Genomic DNA, 12,975 nt, shown 5'->3' on the forward strand with positions numbered 1-12,975 from the left:
ATAAAGCATTACCTTGCTACTTTGTTCTTCAGGAGTACAATGGGACATATAGAAGATTTGAAATTACCTGGTCTCCTTTTGGTCCAGTTATTCCTGGTTGCCCCCTTTCACCTTTATGACCTTTGGGACCTTCTAAACCTGGTATACCTATTAATCCTGGTGGTCCAGGGAATCCCTGAGGTCCAAGCGGTCCTGGTTGGCCCTGACAAAATAAAAAAGTAAAGAGGATTTTTTCAGGAATGATTGTAATATGCAGTGACTAATGATATGGATTCCTTGCAACAGACAACTTCTCTGTAGATAAAAAGAAAAAAACAAGACAACTCTTGTAACTTTGGCAAGCTGGGAACTTTGAAGAAGATCTTTGAGAACAACACACACAACCTACACAACTGTTGCTGTAATGTACAAGACAAAATCAATGCATGAAAATAAGACTAAGAAAATAAAATGATCTTCATCTTAGAATATTCACTACTCTATAAAAGAGAGGTTATCTGTGGAATAAGCAGAGCCAGATTCAGAAGAGCAACACCCATCTATCTAAGGCAGTCATTTACAGCACAATCCAATTAAATAGATGTATTTAATTGTAATATCTATTTAACTGCAATGTTTCTGCAAAACGTCTGCGGTAACGAATCAAGGTACTTGGATGTAAGTAGAAAAGATTCATAGAAGAATGGGTACTCGATTAAGGAATGGCATTCGCATAGGTCAAGGAGTTGCTTTGAGGCTCTCCTGTCCTTGAAAAAACTCCCTTCAGGGCACTTCATGGCATATTTAAAATCAATTCTCCTTGGGCTGCCAGTATGACAAAGCTAATCAGAGAAATAGACCATTTCAAGACTTCAGTCAATAGCTTAAGCTTTCATTAGTGAAATAAAGCATTAAAAAAACTATAAATATGATTTATAGTTTCCATATATATTGTTCAGTAATCAACACAGTAAGCACAATAATAACACTTAAATAGTAAATAATCATCATCAGCATCATCATACTCTCCCATATGGAAAATTCTCTTAATCAGGGTGAGGAGCCATCCAGTAAGACATCCTGATTATGCAGATTCTAACTGATTTGTTCTTTAAGAAATGTATTTAGATTTTCATAATAAATTCTGAAATTGAATCACTGCAAAACCAAGTAGAAACAATACTGCTATCTGTACAACTAGTATATATGCAGGCTGCACTAAAATGTAGAATACTCATATATCCCCCAGCTCACCACTCTACGACAGCCCTCTTCTTTACAAGAAAATTTCAGGGTTTTATAGAATGAAACAAAAAGCAAAACAACAACCCCTCCACTCCAACCAATATGAAATATACTTGTGGCAAAAAAATGATAAGTCAACAAACAATTAATTCTAGGATTTCCAGTATTCCTTTTGGGGATAAGCTGTTGGATTTTTTACTACTGGCCCAAAAGCCTGAGTGGATGCATCTACATGTGTAATTAGTGCACCTGAATAAACACTGGCACAGTTCACTCCAGAGTCAGCTACTACTCAGGTGCAGTGTCTTCACATGCGCCTGGGACTGCAGCAATTCAAATTGGGACAGAGCAGCCTGGGACTCTGGGTGACAGCGATGAGGCTGGCTGAGGCATGAGGGTGTTACAATGCGGGCCTAGCTGGCAGGCAGACCCCGTTATGTAGCATCTTTGTGCCCCAGTCAGCACTGGTCACAGTCTACACATGTGATGAGGCAGCATAAATTATTCTGTTGTAAGATAGTACTTGTCCTGGACAGTGCTAGCCTACAGCAGACTTAATTAATTTACTGAGCCCTAATATGGGCGTACATTCAGACAATGATGCTTTACTATGGAGCTAATCAGTCAACTTTGCAGTAAAGTGCATGTGTAAATGCACCCAGTGTGACTTGATATCTGCAGGAAGTCTGCTGTGCTATTTCACTTTAGTTCATACATAATGAAACCACATGCAAAACTCAGTGTAGTTTTTACAATGCAGTCGTTACACCATTGCGCCAGGAATGCAATGGTATAAAGACTGCATTACTTGTTACACCTGTGGGACTAGTCTCTAATATGGATCTCCTATATGTGATAAACCATTTGGTTATTAATTTGAAAGAACTGATTCCTATGCCAAAACATAGGGATTTAAGCATTTAAGATGTCATAGTGAAACAGGCACCATGCTGTGTTTATGACTGGACACAAATATTCTGCAGCATCCTGCCATTTACAGTTCACTTGCATTATGGGTGAGGCAAAGCTGGGGTGATTTAGCAAAAGGAAGCAAGTGTTTCCTTTCTGTTAGCATATTTAAAATGAACACATATTATTCAAATAAACATCAACTTACAAGTGGAAAAAATGGAAGGTTTGATCCCATAAAAAATGCAAAAAAAAATATCTGAGCAAGTGACAGCTCAATAATTCTTTTGCTTACTCCCATCTATCCCCACCCCCCCCATTCTGCAGAGGAGGGTGAGCTCAGGAATGGGGCCCAGGGAGGAGGAGACATATCCACAGCTAGAACTCTGTCCCTCATATGCTGCTGTAGCATAAAGGTGGGGTATAGAGAATGAAAGACAGGTGGTATAGCCTGAAATTTCTACGGCAATAGGGGCTATATTACTGTAGAAGTACACAAACCCCATGATCTTCTGTTTCTAAAGCATGTAGACCAACATCACACCAGTTCCTATTAAACTATCTTAGCTATTGATTTAAAATTAATAAATATCATTATGAATAATATAACATTATTCACTATTTCATGATAATCTGTCCTTTCCAAAAACACTTTACACAGAGCTTCAAATATTGTCTTAAAGCACACGCATGTCATGTATTAGAAAAAGCGACACAACAAACAAGTAATTCAAAGTTCCAATCCACAATCTGTGTTAATTCATTGCCTGAGTTAGCTTAGGTTTCAAATTAAATGTTGAGGGACTTTAGAACATGTTTTTTTAATAACTCCAGAATGAGAGAGAAAGATTTTTTGTAATGAAAATAAGGTTTTATGCATACACTGAAATGAATGAATGCCAGATCAGCTTGTGGAACTATGCACAGAGACAGAGTGAACAGGATCGTGCCAGGCTACGATGGTGGGCAGCAACTCCTGAGTCACAAGCACTGCCTTCTATTAGGATGGTCAATAATGATCCACCTGCAATGTGCCTGTCTCCTTCCACAAGCCGCTGTGGAGGATATAAAGACTGAAACGTGGCAGGGCCATGTTCCTGCATGTGACTTTCCCCAACACCTCCTTGCTATCTTTTGGTAATTTCTTGGGGTTAACTTTCCTGAATTATGTGCAACAATGTTATAAATAACCCTGTCAAAAACTGAGAGCTTATCATGAAGCTCTAAGAAAATAGCACTGTTATAATATCATATTGGTGTCTGCCTATTCCTTTGCCCAGTCAGCACATCAGGGTGCACTGCATCAGCCCTTTCTCCACTTTCCCTTATTGTAGATCTTTTCTACTGTCAACAAAGATATTTCTCCTGTTCAGTAGGAACTGGACTAAGAACACCAGGTCTTTTCACAAAGGTTATTAAGGAACGTTAACCGGCAACATGAAAATAAAGCATTTGAAAGATTTAGTCAAAAAAAGAGCTGGCTTGTCACAATTTGAAGAGCTGAAAATTATGAATAAATGTTTTAGACAACCTACAGCCCTGTTTTAGACACTGAAACTTATTTTCATTCACTCAGTTTTCATGTCATGTTTATGTTAAACTTCCTTTGATACATATCTAGTCTTCAGACTTCAGGCTCTGACATATTTTTGGCCTTTCAGTTTGATCTTTCATCAAGTTTGGTTTAATCAAAGTTAAATTGTACTCCCACTGTTCCTCTCATACATCCTGACTGCCAAGCCCAACTTACAGTAGAATGTCTTTATCCTTAACCAGTCCTACTCAGCTCTTTATTACAGATGGAGTTGATAGGGTTTCCTATTGGTACAGTTGCCAAGTATTTTTCATTCCAATACTCTATTTTCGATTGTTTGTGACTTTGTCAGACTTTAACTGACCAGACTGAAATTTTTCATGCTGGGTATCTTTTTCAACCTGAATTTTACCAGCAATATTCAACTGAAACATTTTTGCTGTTTCCAAGAAAGAAATTGGGATTAAACACATTGTTTGGCCCACATTAAAAAAATCTTTACAACTATTTTCTTACAATGGACAGCTCAGTGTTTTCAAGCCAGGACTTGAAATTATCAGGGTTTCTATGACTCTGAAATTTTCAGGGTTTCCCCATACAACCCTAATTTATCCTCAAAGTACTATACATTAGGGCTGTGTGACGCTTCGGTAGCCAATTTGATTTGGAAGAGATTTGGCCCTATTCGGCGGCTGAATCTCTGACTCCAAATTGAATCGGAGACCCATTAAAAAGGTCCGAATCAAACTGGATGCCTCCAAATCGATTCAGAGAGATTCAGAGATTCTAAAGGCTTGTAGCAAGGCCTCATGCCTGCACGAGGGGCTACCATCACTGCTGTTTTCATCCCGCTCTGCCTTAACACACACAAGTGATACAAGTTTTGCTTTCAACAGTTTGAGGTGCACTTTCACAGAAACCCCTGCCCCTTTCTCCTTGAAACTTGGCAGGCTTCATGTCCTCAGAAGGGGCTTTCAACCCTGCTGTTTTCATTTAAATCTGCCACAAAATGACGAAGTTATAGGTATTTTAGTGATTCCCCATTATAGTCTATGGCCGAATCTTCTAATTGGTGCTGAATCTTTTAATCTGAATTGCCTGAATCATAGAGTCATAGACTGTAAGTCTGGAAGGCACCTCAGAAGACCATCAGGTCCAGCATCCCCCACACCAAGCGGAAAAGACAACTGTGGTCAGGTGATCCCAGCAAGGTGCAGAGCTAGTTCCAGTATCTCTGCACAGTGTTGTGACCTTGAGACTCTCAGACATACCCAAGAGTCCCAGGCAGACATCAAAAGTAAATTATTCAATGGGAAATGCAATCGAATCGGGACAGTGATTCAAATCACTGAATGGAATCACTGTCCCTCCAAATCTGAAGTGAATACTTGCTGTTTTGCACAGGCTTACTATACATCCCATGAACTCAGTAAAGAAGGTATCTTGTGAAAAAAACAGTTGGTGATCAAAACCAAAAAGTTGGTCCAATAATATATCACCCACAAGTATTCTTGCCTCTGAGCTATCTCCTGGACCATCAAGGCTGGACTACATTACCTCAACACTACCAGTTTGTGAACATGGAACTAAAGACTATACCATCATACATATAATATACAAAAGGGCCAGTTACACAGACAACCTTAATACTAGTATTTTTTAACTTGTGAGTGATAGACTCATAGATTCACACATTTTATGAAAACAAGCTATTAGATGATTTAGCCTGACCTCCTGACACGTCATCTAGCCTGAGCTAGCCTGATCTAGCTTGACAAGTCATCATTTCACCCAGTTCCTCTTGACTAAACATAATAAGAGCCTTATTATGTTTGTAAAGTACATCTTCCAGAACGTCAGAACATCTGCCAGTTTTGATTTAAAGATATCAAGAGATACACAAATCACAATTTCTATGGCTAGTTTGTTAAGTGATTAATAATCCTATGGGTTAAAAATTTATGGTCATTTGTAAAGGTGAAGGAGAACAACGACTGAAAAAATATCAACGTAATGAAGAATGATCTCTCTCTCTTGAAGGCTTGAAGTAAAGACTAAATGTCTCTGCATACTTAACAATGATGTTATTACCTGAACAGGTTTTAAGATAGTCTTTTGGATGTAATTTCAATAATTAAAGAATTGGTAACTTGACTTACTGGTGTGATGCATGTTTATAATTGTCTACCACTTTGTTTAGTATGCAGATTTAGAACATGGTTGAGGTGAATTGCTCACAAACTTCTCATCATGTGTAGACTCACAGAATAGTGTGTAGGCATATCGCTTGATAATTGTTTTTGAGAAGCGTGTGCAAGGAAACTAGGAAAATAGCAATTCCGGAAGATTAACGATGGGGTTTACTTCCCCATCAGTTCTTACACAAGACTTCCATAACTATCCAGATGATTTATGCTTTTACTGATGGCAGGATACACTTTTAAGTAGGCAATTCCTGTCATGTTCTTCCCATCACTTAAAAGAGCTGGGAAAAAGTCTCACACAATTCATGTGTCCAACACAGGCATGTGCATAATCTATTTAGAGGCTGGAGCAAAGGTCAGGAATTCTAGGAAGCCTGGCAGAATTCTCCCCAGAAAATGTTTTCAATTTCTGTCCCAAATCAGTGCCTGTTCAATGAATAAGTGAAAGAATGTGCTATGAGTGGTGTGATTTAATTTACTGATAACTGCATTCTGTAATTAAGACAGTAGATTAAAAAGATCCTAAAAAGGAAGGTCTCTGGCATGTCCATATGCTTTAGAGATTTTTTTCACTTCAGTTCTTTTAGGACCTCAGACCTCTCACACTGTGGAACTTTTATTTTTCTACTGCTAAACTTAGAAAATTAAAAAATAAAACTTGCCGTAGGTGCACAACATTGGACAATTATTATTATTAACAATAAACATTTAGATTGCTGTAGTGCCTAGATGTCAACCAGTTTAAAGACACATTATGTCAATGCATGTACCAAGATATATGGTAGGTAGTATAATTTCCTCTGTTTTAGAGTTGATAATCCAAAAAGACAAGACTTCATAATGGGGTGAAAAAAACAAGACAATGTGTGTGTGAGGCAAATGGGGCAAATAGCCTATCAGGAATGGTATTCATATAGAACTAGAGGAGTTTTCATAGCTTCGCCATAACAGAATAATCTCCATCCATTACTAAATGTAATTGTTTTTGATAACACTTCCTAGGTTGAAGCTGGTGTACTGAAACTGATGATTCACTCTCCCTTACAACAAAATGATTCTACATTACAGGTTGGGAGACAAGAAATTAGATTAACTCCCTCAACTTAGAAAAGTTTCAGTTCTTGTAAAGAAAAGTTCAATTCTGTGATCTTTGCTTTAGGAAATGTCCTCCTCACCATTCCCTTGGTGCCTACTGGAGACCGAAGCCTTGCTAGCACAATAGTCAAATGGGACTTGTAAATTTTATGGGGGGCAAGAATTTTGCGGAGTAATTATAAGGCTCTAAAGAAGAAGGAAATGGTAGTGAGGCCAAAGATCGAATGCCAGCAAAGACTTGACAGCTGGTTGACCATGAAAGGGAGACAGTTGCCCAAAAGATAGAAAGCAACTCACAATAAATGGATGTAAAGCAGTCATCAAAATATTAAGGGTAGAAACACAAGTTGCTTTTTATTGCCTTTGTGCCAACACAAAGACCATGCAAACAGACAGCCATACCTCTGGCTGAAGGTGGTATGGATGAAAGTAGTATCCATTTGTGCTGCTATCTAGCAGTAGATGTGTTTAGTTTATGATGGGAGAGCAGCGGCAGCCTGGAGCTACCCCTGCTCTCCAGTCATCCCAGGCAGGTGTTCTGGGGGCTTGAGCAGCCTGATCCCATGCACCCTGGGAATTACCACCTAGGATCAGGCCCTTCAAACCCCAGAGGGCCTGCCTGGCTTCCCTCACTTACCAAGGTGTTGCCACGGAGATCTCCAGGGCATGTCTCAGTAAGCAGGGAAAGTTGAAGTTTCTGCACTTACCAAGAAACAGCCCCATGATCTCTAAGGTATGTCTTAGTAAGTGGGAAAAGATGGTGTTTCCCTGCTTACTGAGATGCAGCTCCAGTAAATGGGAAAAGTCATGGTTTCACAACTTACTGGGATGTGCCCTGGAGATGCTGGGGTGTGTCAGTAAGGGAGAAAGCTGGGCACATACTCTCAGGGTTTGAGCAACTTAGTCCTGTGTGGGAACTCCCAGGGTCCTCAGAACAAGGTGCATCAAGCCCCAGGAGATCATGTCACTTGTCCTCTCACAGCATGAACAGGTGGGCCAATGGGTGATGTGTATTTTGCCCAGTGAAGTGGATCAGTTGTGCTGGACACATCCACTTCAATGGGCCATGTATTTTCTAGCCTTGGAAGCTTGAGAAGTGGTGAAGTGGATTAATCCAGAAAAAATATCCCAGTCAGGATGAATGGCATCACAAACAATTCCCATTTTGTATTCACTTTGCCAAAAATAGCACTGATGCAGGAAACAAGGTTAGAAATATAAGGACATTTGGGTTAGCCTCCAGAAAGAGAAGAAGCTAGAAGCAACTTTCTAGCCCAGCTGAAATCCATGTGTTTGAGCCACAGAAGGTACAGACTTTTACCTCAAGAATCCTGGTGTTGTATAATGGGGCAAGGCTGGGAGAAACTTGTGATTTGCTGTTTATCCTTACTGAAGGAGCCCTTATGGGCAGATCCAGTATGCTATAGAGATGCTGGAATGTGGACTGCATAGTTAGATTGGTACTGGTAGCAGAAAGATCTCGTTTAAAGCTAACCTGTGTATCTTTGAACTCCACCACAAAAAACACTGGATGGCACCTAGTCCTCATCTGCACAAAAAGACTGACCGAAACCCCTTTGTCATTCTCAGCCTAGGAACTATCTTGCGTCTGTTTTCTGCATCACAACCCCTTTATGCACTTCCCTGACAGACTTATTTTTCCATTATATGCTTTCAGTGATTATTGAGAATATAGTAAGCCCCTGCACATGTAGGGACCAATTTAGGAAGCACATATAGTAATTGCCTTTAAGCAGGTACTACTCTGGGCCCACTCACAATTTCTTGTGATCCACGACTGGATCACCATCGTTCCAGTGACCTAGAGGAGGGCATTACCTTGCTATACTTCGGGCTCAGAAGGGCGTGATATTTTACCTTGGTAATCCAGCTATATTTCTCCTTATTGGAAATGATATTGCAAAGACGAATGAATGAGCTGTTTTGTAAAATAAAAACCAACCAACCAAAAAAAGAGCAACTTCCAGTCACAAAACACTTCCCATCTAGAAAAAAAGAATATACCTAGCTCAGTTGTTAGACAGCTTTTGCAAGATTTAAACAAAGGCATTTTTCAGGCCAACTATCAGAAATAGTCCCATATAAGTAAAACTCCACTGCAAGGTAGCCAGTTTAAGGATGCATGGCAAATCCCACTCAACTGTGAGTGCTGGTCGTCTAAAACCCTAAAGAACTCTAAACATTGTAATGACATCACTTTTATTTAGCTCATCATAATAAACTTATTTCTACATCATTCATGGATTAAACTTTACAAAATGTTAAACTTTGCTTTCCAGTATTCTTTTCAATTAAGAGAATTCAGAAAATCATCACTAGATGGCAGTCACCATTACTGCTCTGGTCAATGAACTTAAACAACACAGGTGCACATTTGTGAAATACTCAAGACTAATTTCAAACTCTGGGACAGCCTTGGTAAGGAATTAGATTGGGACAAAAAAGGTGGTGATGCTAAATCCCAATGCAAGAGAAGCAGGATGTTTCTGTTAAAATAATCAGCAGTATAAAAATCAACCGCATTGTACTATCATGAAATAGCACTTCATGGGTTATATTCATATCATGCATAATGGTCCATGACACACGTTAGATTTACAACACGATTAAAATGTTAATTGCATCTGCCACTTGGTAAAGCCAATTTATGGCTTGCTAATGTAGCAAACAAGCCACAAAGATATCTGACATATAATGTATAACATCTTTGTGGCTCATTTGCATTACACCTTAAAATTAACACGTGGCATGTTGGAGATGAACCATGACAGACCCCAATACTTAGTTGAGCAAAGGGATCTGGTATGGGTCAGCCCCAGGGTTCAGGACACAGCTGGCCTCTACCTGATCAGCAGGGTTTTCTCTGATAAAAAAAATCCCATGTTTAAAAAAAGTAATGTAAAATTCACACCTTTCCATGATTAAAATGAAACACCACACCACTATATATATAGTTATATATATATAGTCATATATAGCCACGTATATATCAACAGTGGGTGCAAGAACCAGGACCTGGGGCTGCCCCCAGCCTGATCCCACTGATCAACAGGAATCCTGGTTTTCCCTAATAAAAAAACCCCCAAACAACCCAATTTTCGGATTTAAAAAGTAACCCAAAATCCACATTTTTCTATAATTATATATAGTGGTGTTTCATTTTAATTGTAGAAAAATGTGGATTTTGGGTTACTTTTTAAATCTGAAAATTGGGTTTTTTTTTTTTTTAATTAGAGAAAACCAGGATCACTGTTGATCAGTGGGATCAGGCTGGGGGCAGCCCCAGGTCCTGGATCTTGCACCCAGTGTTGATCCTCACGGGCAGATGGGGGCGTGCTGTGAGTCCAACATCAAGGAATGTCTCTCCAGTCTTGAGCTCACTGCACCCATGGAGGTGATAGCTGGGGAGCACAGAAGTTTCCACTCCCCAGCTGCAGGAACTACTTCACACCCATGCCCTGCACTGTGAGTCCTCAGTGTCATGCTTACAAGCTCTATGTGCAGAAGCTCCTTAGGCTCTTGTTCCTGGGACCCAGGAGGCTTTAAACAGCATTCTGATTTCTGAGGGCCCCCCTACACATGCAGGTAAAAGCACAATGGGAGGTGTGATTGTGTGATTGTGCATTAGATGCCATTGCATCTTATTGCCAGTTAACTGCACACAATTAACCAGTTAACTGCACAATACCTGTAACATGTACAGATGGCTTGAAGCAGGTGTGCTCTTTAAAGCCTCTATATGTTGGGAACCAGAGCCTGCAGAGCCTCTCCCTGGCATCTGGGTCAAGCACTTGGGGAGTTTAAAAAGTATGGCTGCAGCTCAGCTGAAGGTGCTTTCTTTACAGTGCCCCAGGCACTCAGACTCAGAACTTGGGGAGCCTTCCCATAACCCCCACATGTGGAAGCAGCATCTGGGAGCAGGGAGCTCTGCACACGTGCAACTTCAAACTGCTCTGCCCTATAGCTCCTGCATGGGATGCAAGGCTCCCCCAGTGCTGGCAACTTACAATTACATGGTTGAGGTTTGAGGAATTTTATGCCCTATCCCAAAAATTGCGGGACCTGCCACAAACGCCTAGCAAGGGAGGTTGCACAATTTTGGGGACAGGGCATAAAATTCCTCATATCCAGATCGCATGATTGCTTTACTATCATCCGGCAGCCATAGAGAGATCTCACACTAAAAAGGCTAAAGACTTTTTTTATAAAATGAAAGGGGCTTTTAAACTCCAGAAATCAATGGAGGCAACTCTTTACCATGGCACAATCTTCATTCCATTAGGTCAAGAAGTTGGTTTTAAACTTAATGTCAAGTGCCTGCAGAAAAAAATACGGGCACACCTTTTCTTATCTTAGTCGATAGTAGATTCCACTGCAGCACTGGAATCAAATAATCTCATCATGTACTGTTGGTGGGAAAGGATCTCACTTTTATATTTGATTATAGAAAAGATGCATTTTTTTACCTTGAACCATGTAGCATTTTATGATAGCATTTTATGATAAAAAATGGTGCAGCACTGAAAAACACAGTGAGCTAAAAAGATTTGACAAAGGAATCTATTTCTGTTATGAAATTCATATCTGATACAGAAGTTTATTTGGCTCAGGCCTGGAGCTCAAATTTCCTCTTAGCTCTTTTTTAACACTGAAAAATAAAGAAAATAAATATAAAATTCAAGTCAAGTTAAAAATAACCAAAACTAATTTAGTTCTGTCTAGTGGCATGGTAATAATTTGCTGCTCGTTCAACTGTATTGTCCAGACATAAGACATTTATTCCCAGGACGGTGGAGACTAAATGACATTAACTTTAATTCCAGAGCAGTGATTCAGCTTGCAGAATGTTTGTTTTCCTCCTGAATAAGGAAAAAATAAACATTAAATCTTCATAAAATTTCTATTAAAGAACCCTTTTAATCAAAATGCTGAAAGCCACAGTCCTTTTTGGTAGGAAGTAAACTAAATAACTTTGCACTCTTGTCTGTTCCCATGGATTGATTTAATTTGTGAGCTGTTTCCCCACACTGTTTGATGCGTCAGAAAGTTGTTGTGTCACTTTGGAAGATGATGCATTGGTAGAGGAACATACACATTTGAATATATTTTGAGAACTCAGTTTAATTTTTTTTATATCAAAGACATATTAAAATTATTTCATAGAATATATTCTGGGGTGTTTTGTAGAGTTGTCTTCACAATATCCTCTTGCAGTGAAGCCACAGAAAAAGGCACAAGGGAGGTTGCACAATTGACACAACTGAATGCTGGTTTCCATGCTAAGTTTTTACCATGTCATTTTTATGAGAGGGTCAAGCTTAGGTTTCAAATTGCCAGCTGGCTCTGGAGGGTTAGTCTTATTGAAGTATATGGTAGTTCTCTTAATGACTTCAAATAGATAATGTTTTGACTTAAACTAACCAAGCTCTGGGATTGTTGATCACAGTATTTAAGATTAAGATTTAAGATCCAGTCAAGGATGAATAGATTATATAAAACACATGCACTGTGTTAAAATTAAGAAAGACGGTTGAATGTAACATGCGTTGGATTACTAAACCAAATAGTCATTTAGTACCAAACACATAACTCTTTGTAATACAAAAGAGTATAACTTTTTTTAGAAGTGAAGGAATGTTTCAGCATAAGTACATTGGGTGAAAAATGTCGTGACCACTAAAGTGGGATTTTTCTGTTTAGAGTACAATGAGTCATCTAAATTACAGCACTTCCAGCTTTCAGTTTACACCAGTGTCTATTGGCTCTATCACTAACACACCTGGTAACATTTTGAGGCCAGATTGTGGTCTCTGCTACATTCAGAGCAGCAGAGACTTTACATGGGACTACTGGCCCTTGGAGAAAATCTTCTAGGACAAGGCCTGTATACATGGCTGACCCTGCTCCTGTCATAGCCTCCAGTTTAGACACATGGGGAAGGATGAGAATGGGAAAGGAAGTGCTGTCAGTTTCACTCAGTTTCACATT

The 12,975-nt window shown here is 39.5% G+C and overlaps 1 protein-coding gene across 3 annotated transcripts in view; it reads right to left on the reverse strand.

Annotated features, from left to right (window-relative positions):
• COL4A2 (collagen type IV alpha 2 chain) overlaps nucleotides 1–12,975 on the reverse strand; it is a 233,660-nt gene that overhangs the window by 91,827 nt on the left and 128,858 nt on the right. For all 3 annotated transcript variants that reach the window (XM_059721085.1, XM_059721086.1, XM_059721087.1), the window contains exon 4: nucleotides 68–202. In XM_059721085.1, the coding sequence (XP_059577068.1) occupies nucleotides 68–202 (135 nt within the window). The remainder of the gene's footprint in view (nucleotides 1–67; nucleotides 203–12,975) is intronic.

Source organism: Alligator mississippiensis, chromosome 1 (assembly GCF_030867095.1).
Source record: "Alligator mississippiensis isolate rAllMis1 chromosome 1, rAllMis1, whole genome shotgun sequence".
Lineage (NCBI taxonomy): Eukaryota > Metazoa > Chordata > Crocodylia > Alligatoridae > Alligator > Alligator mississippiensis.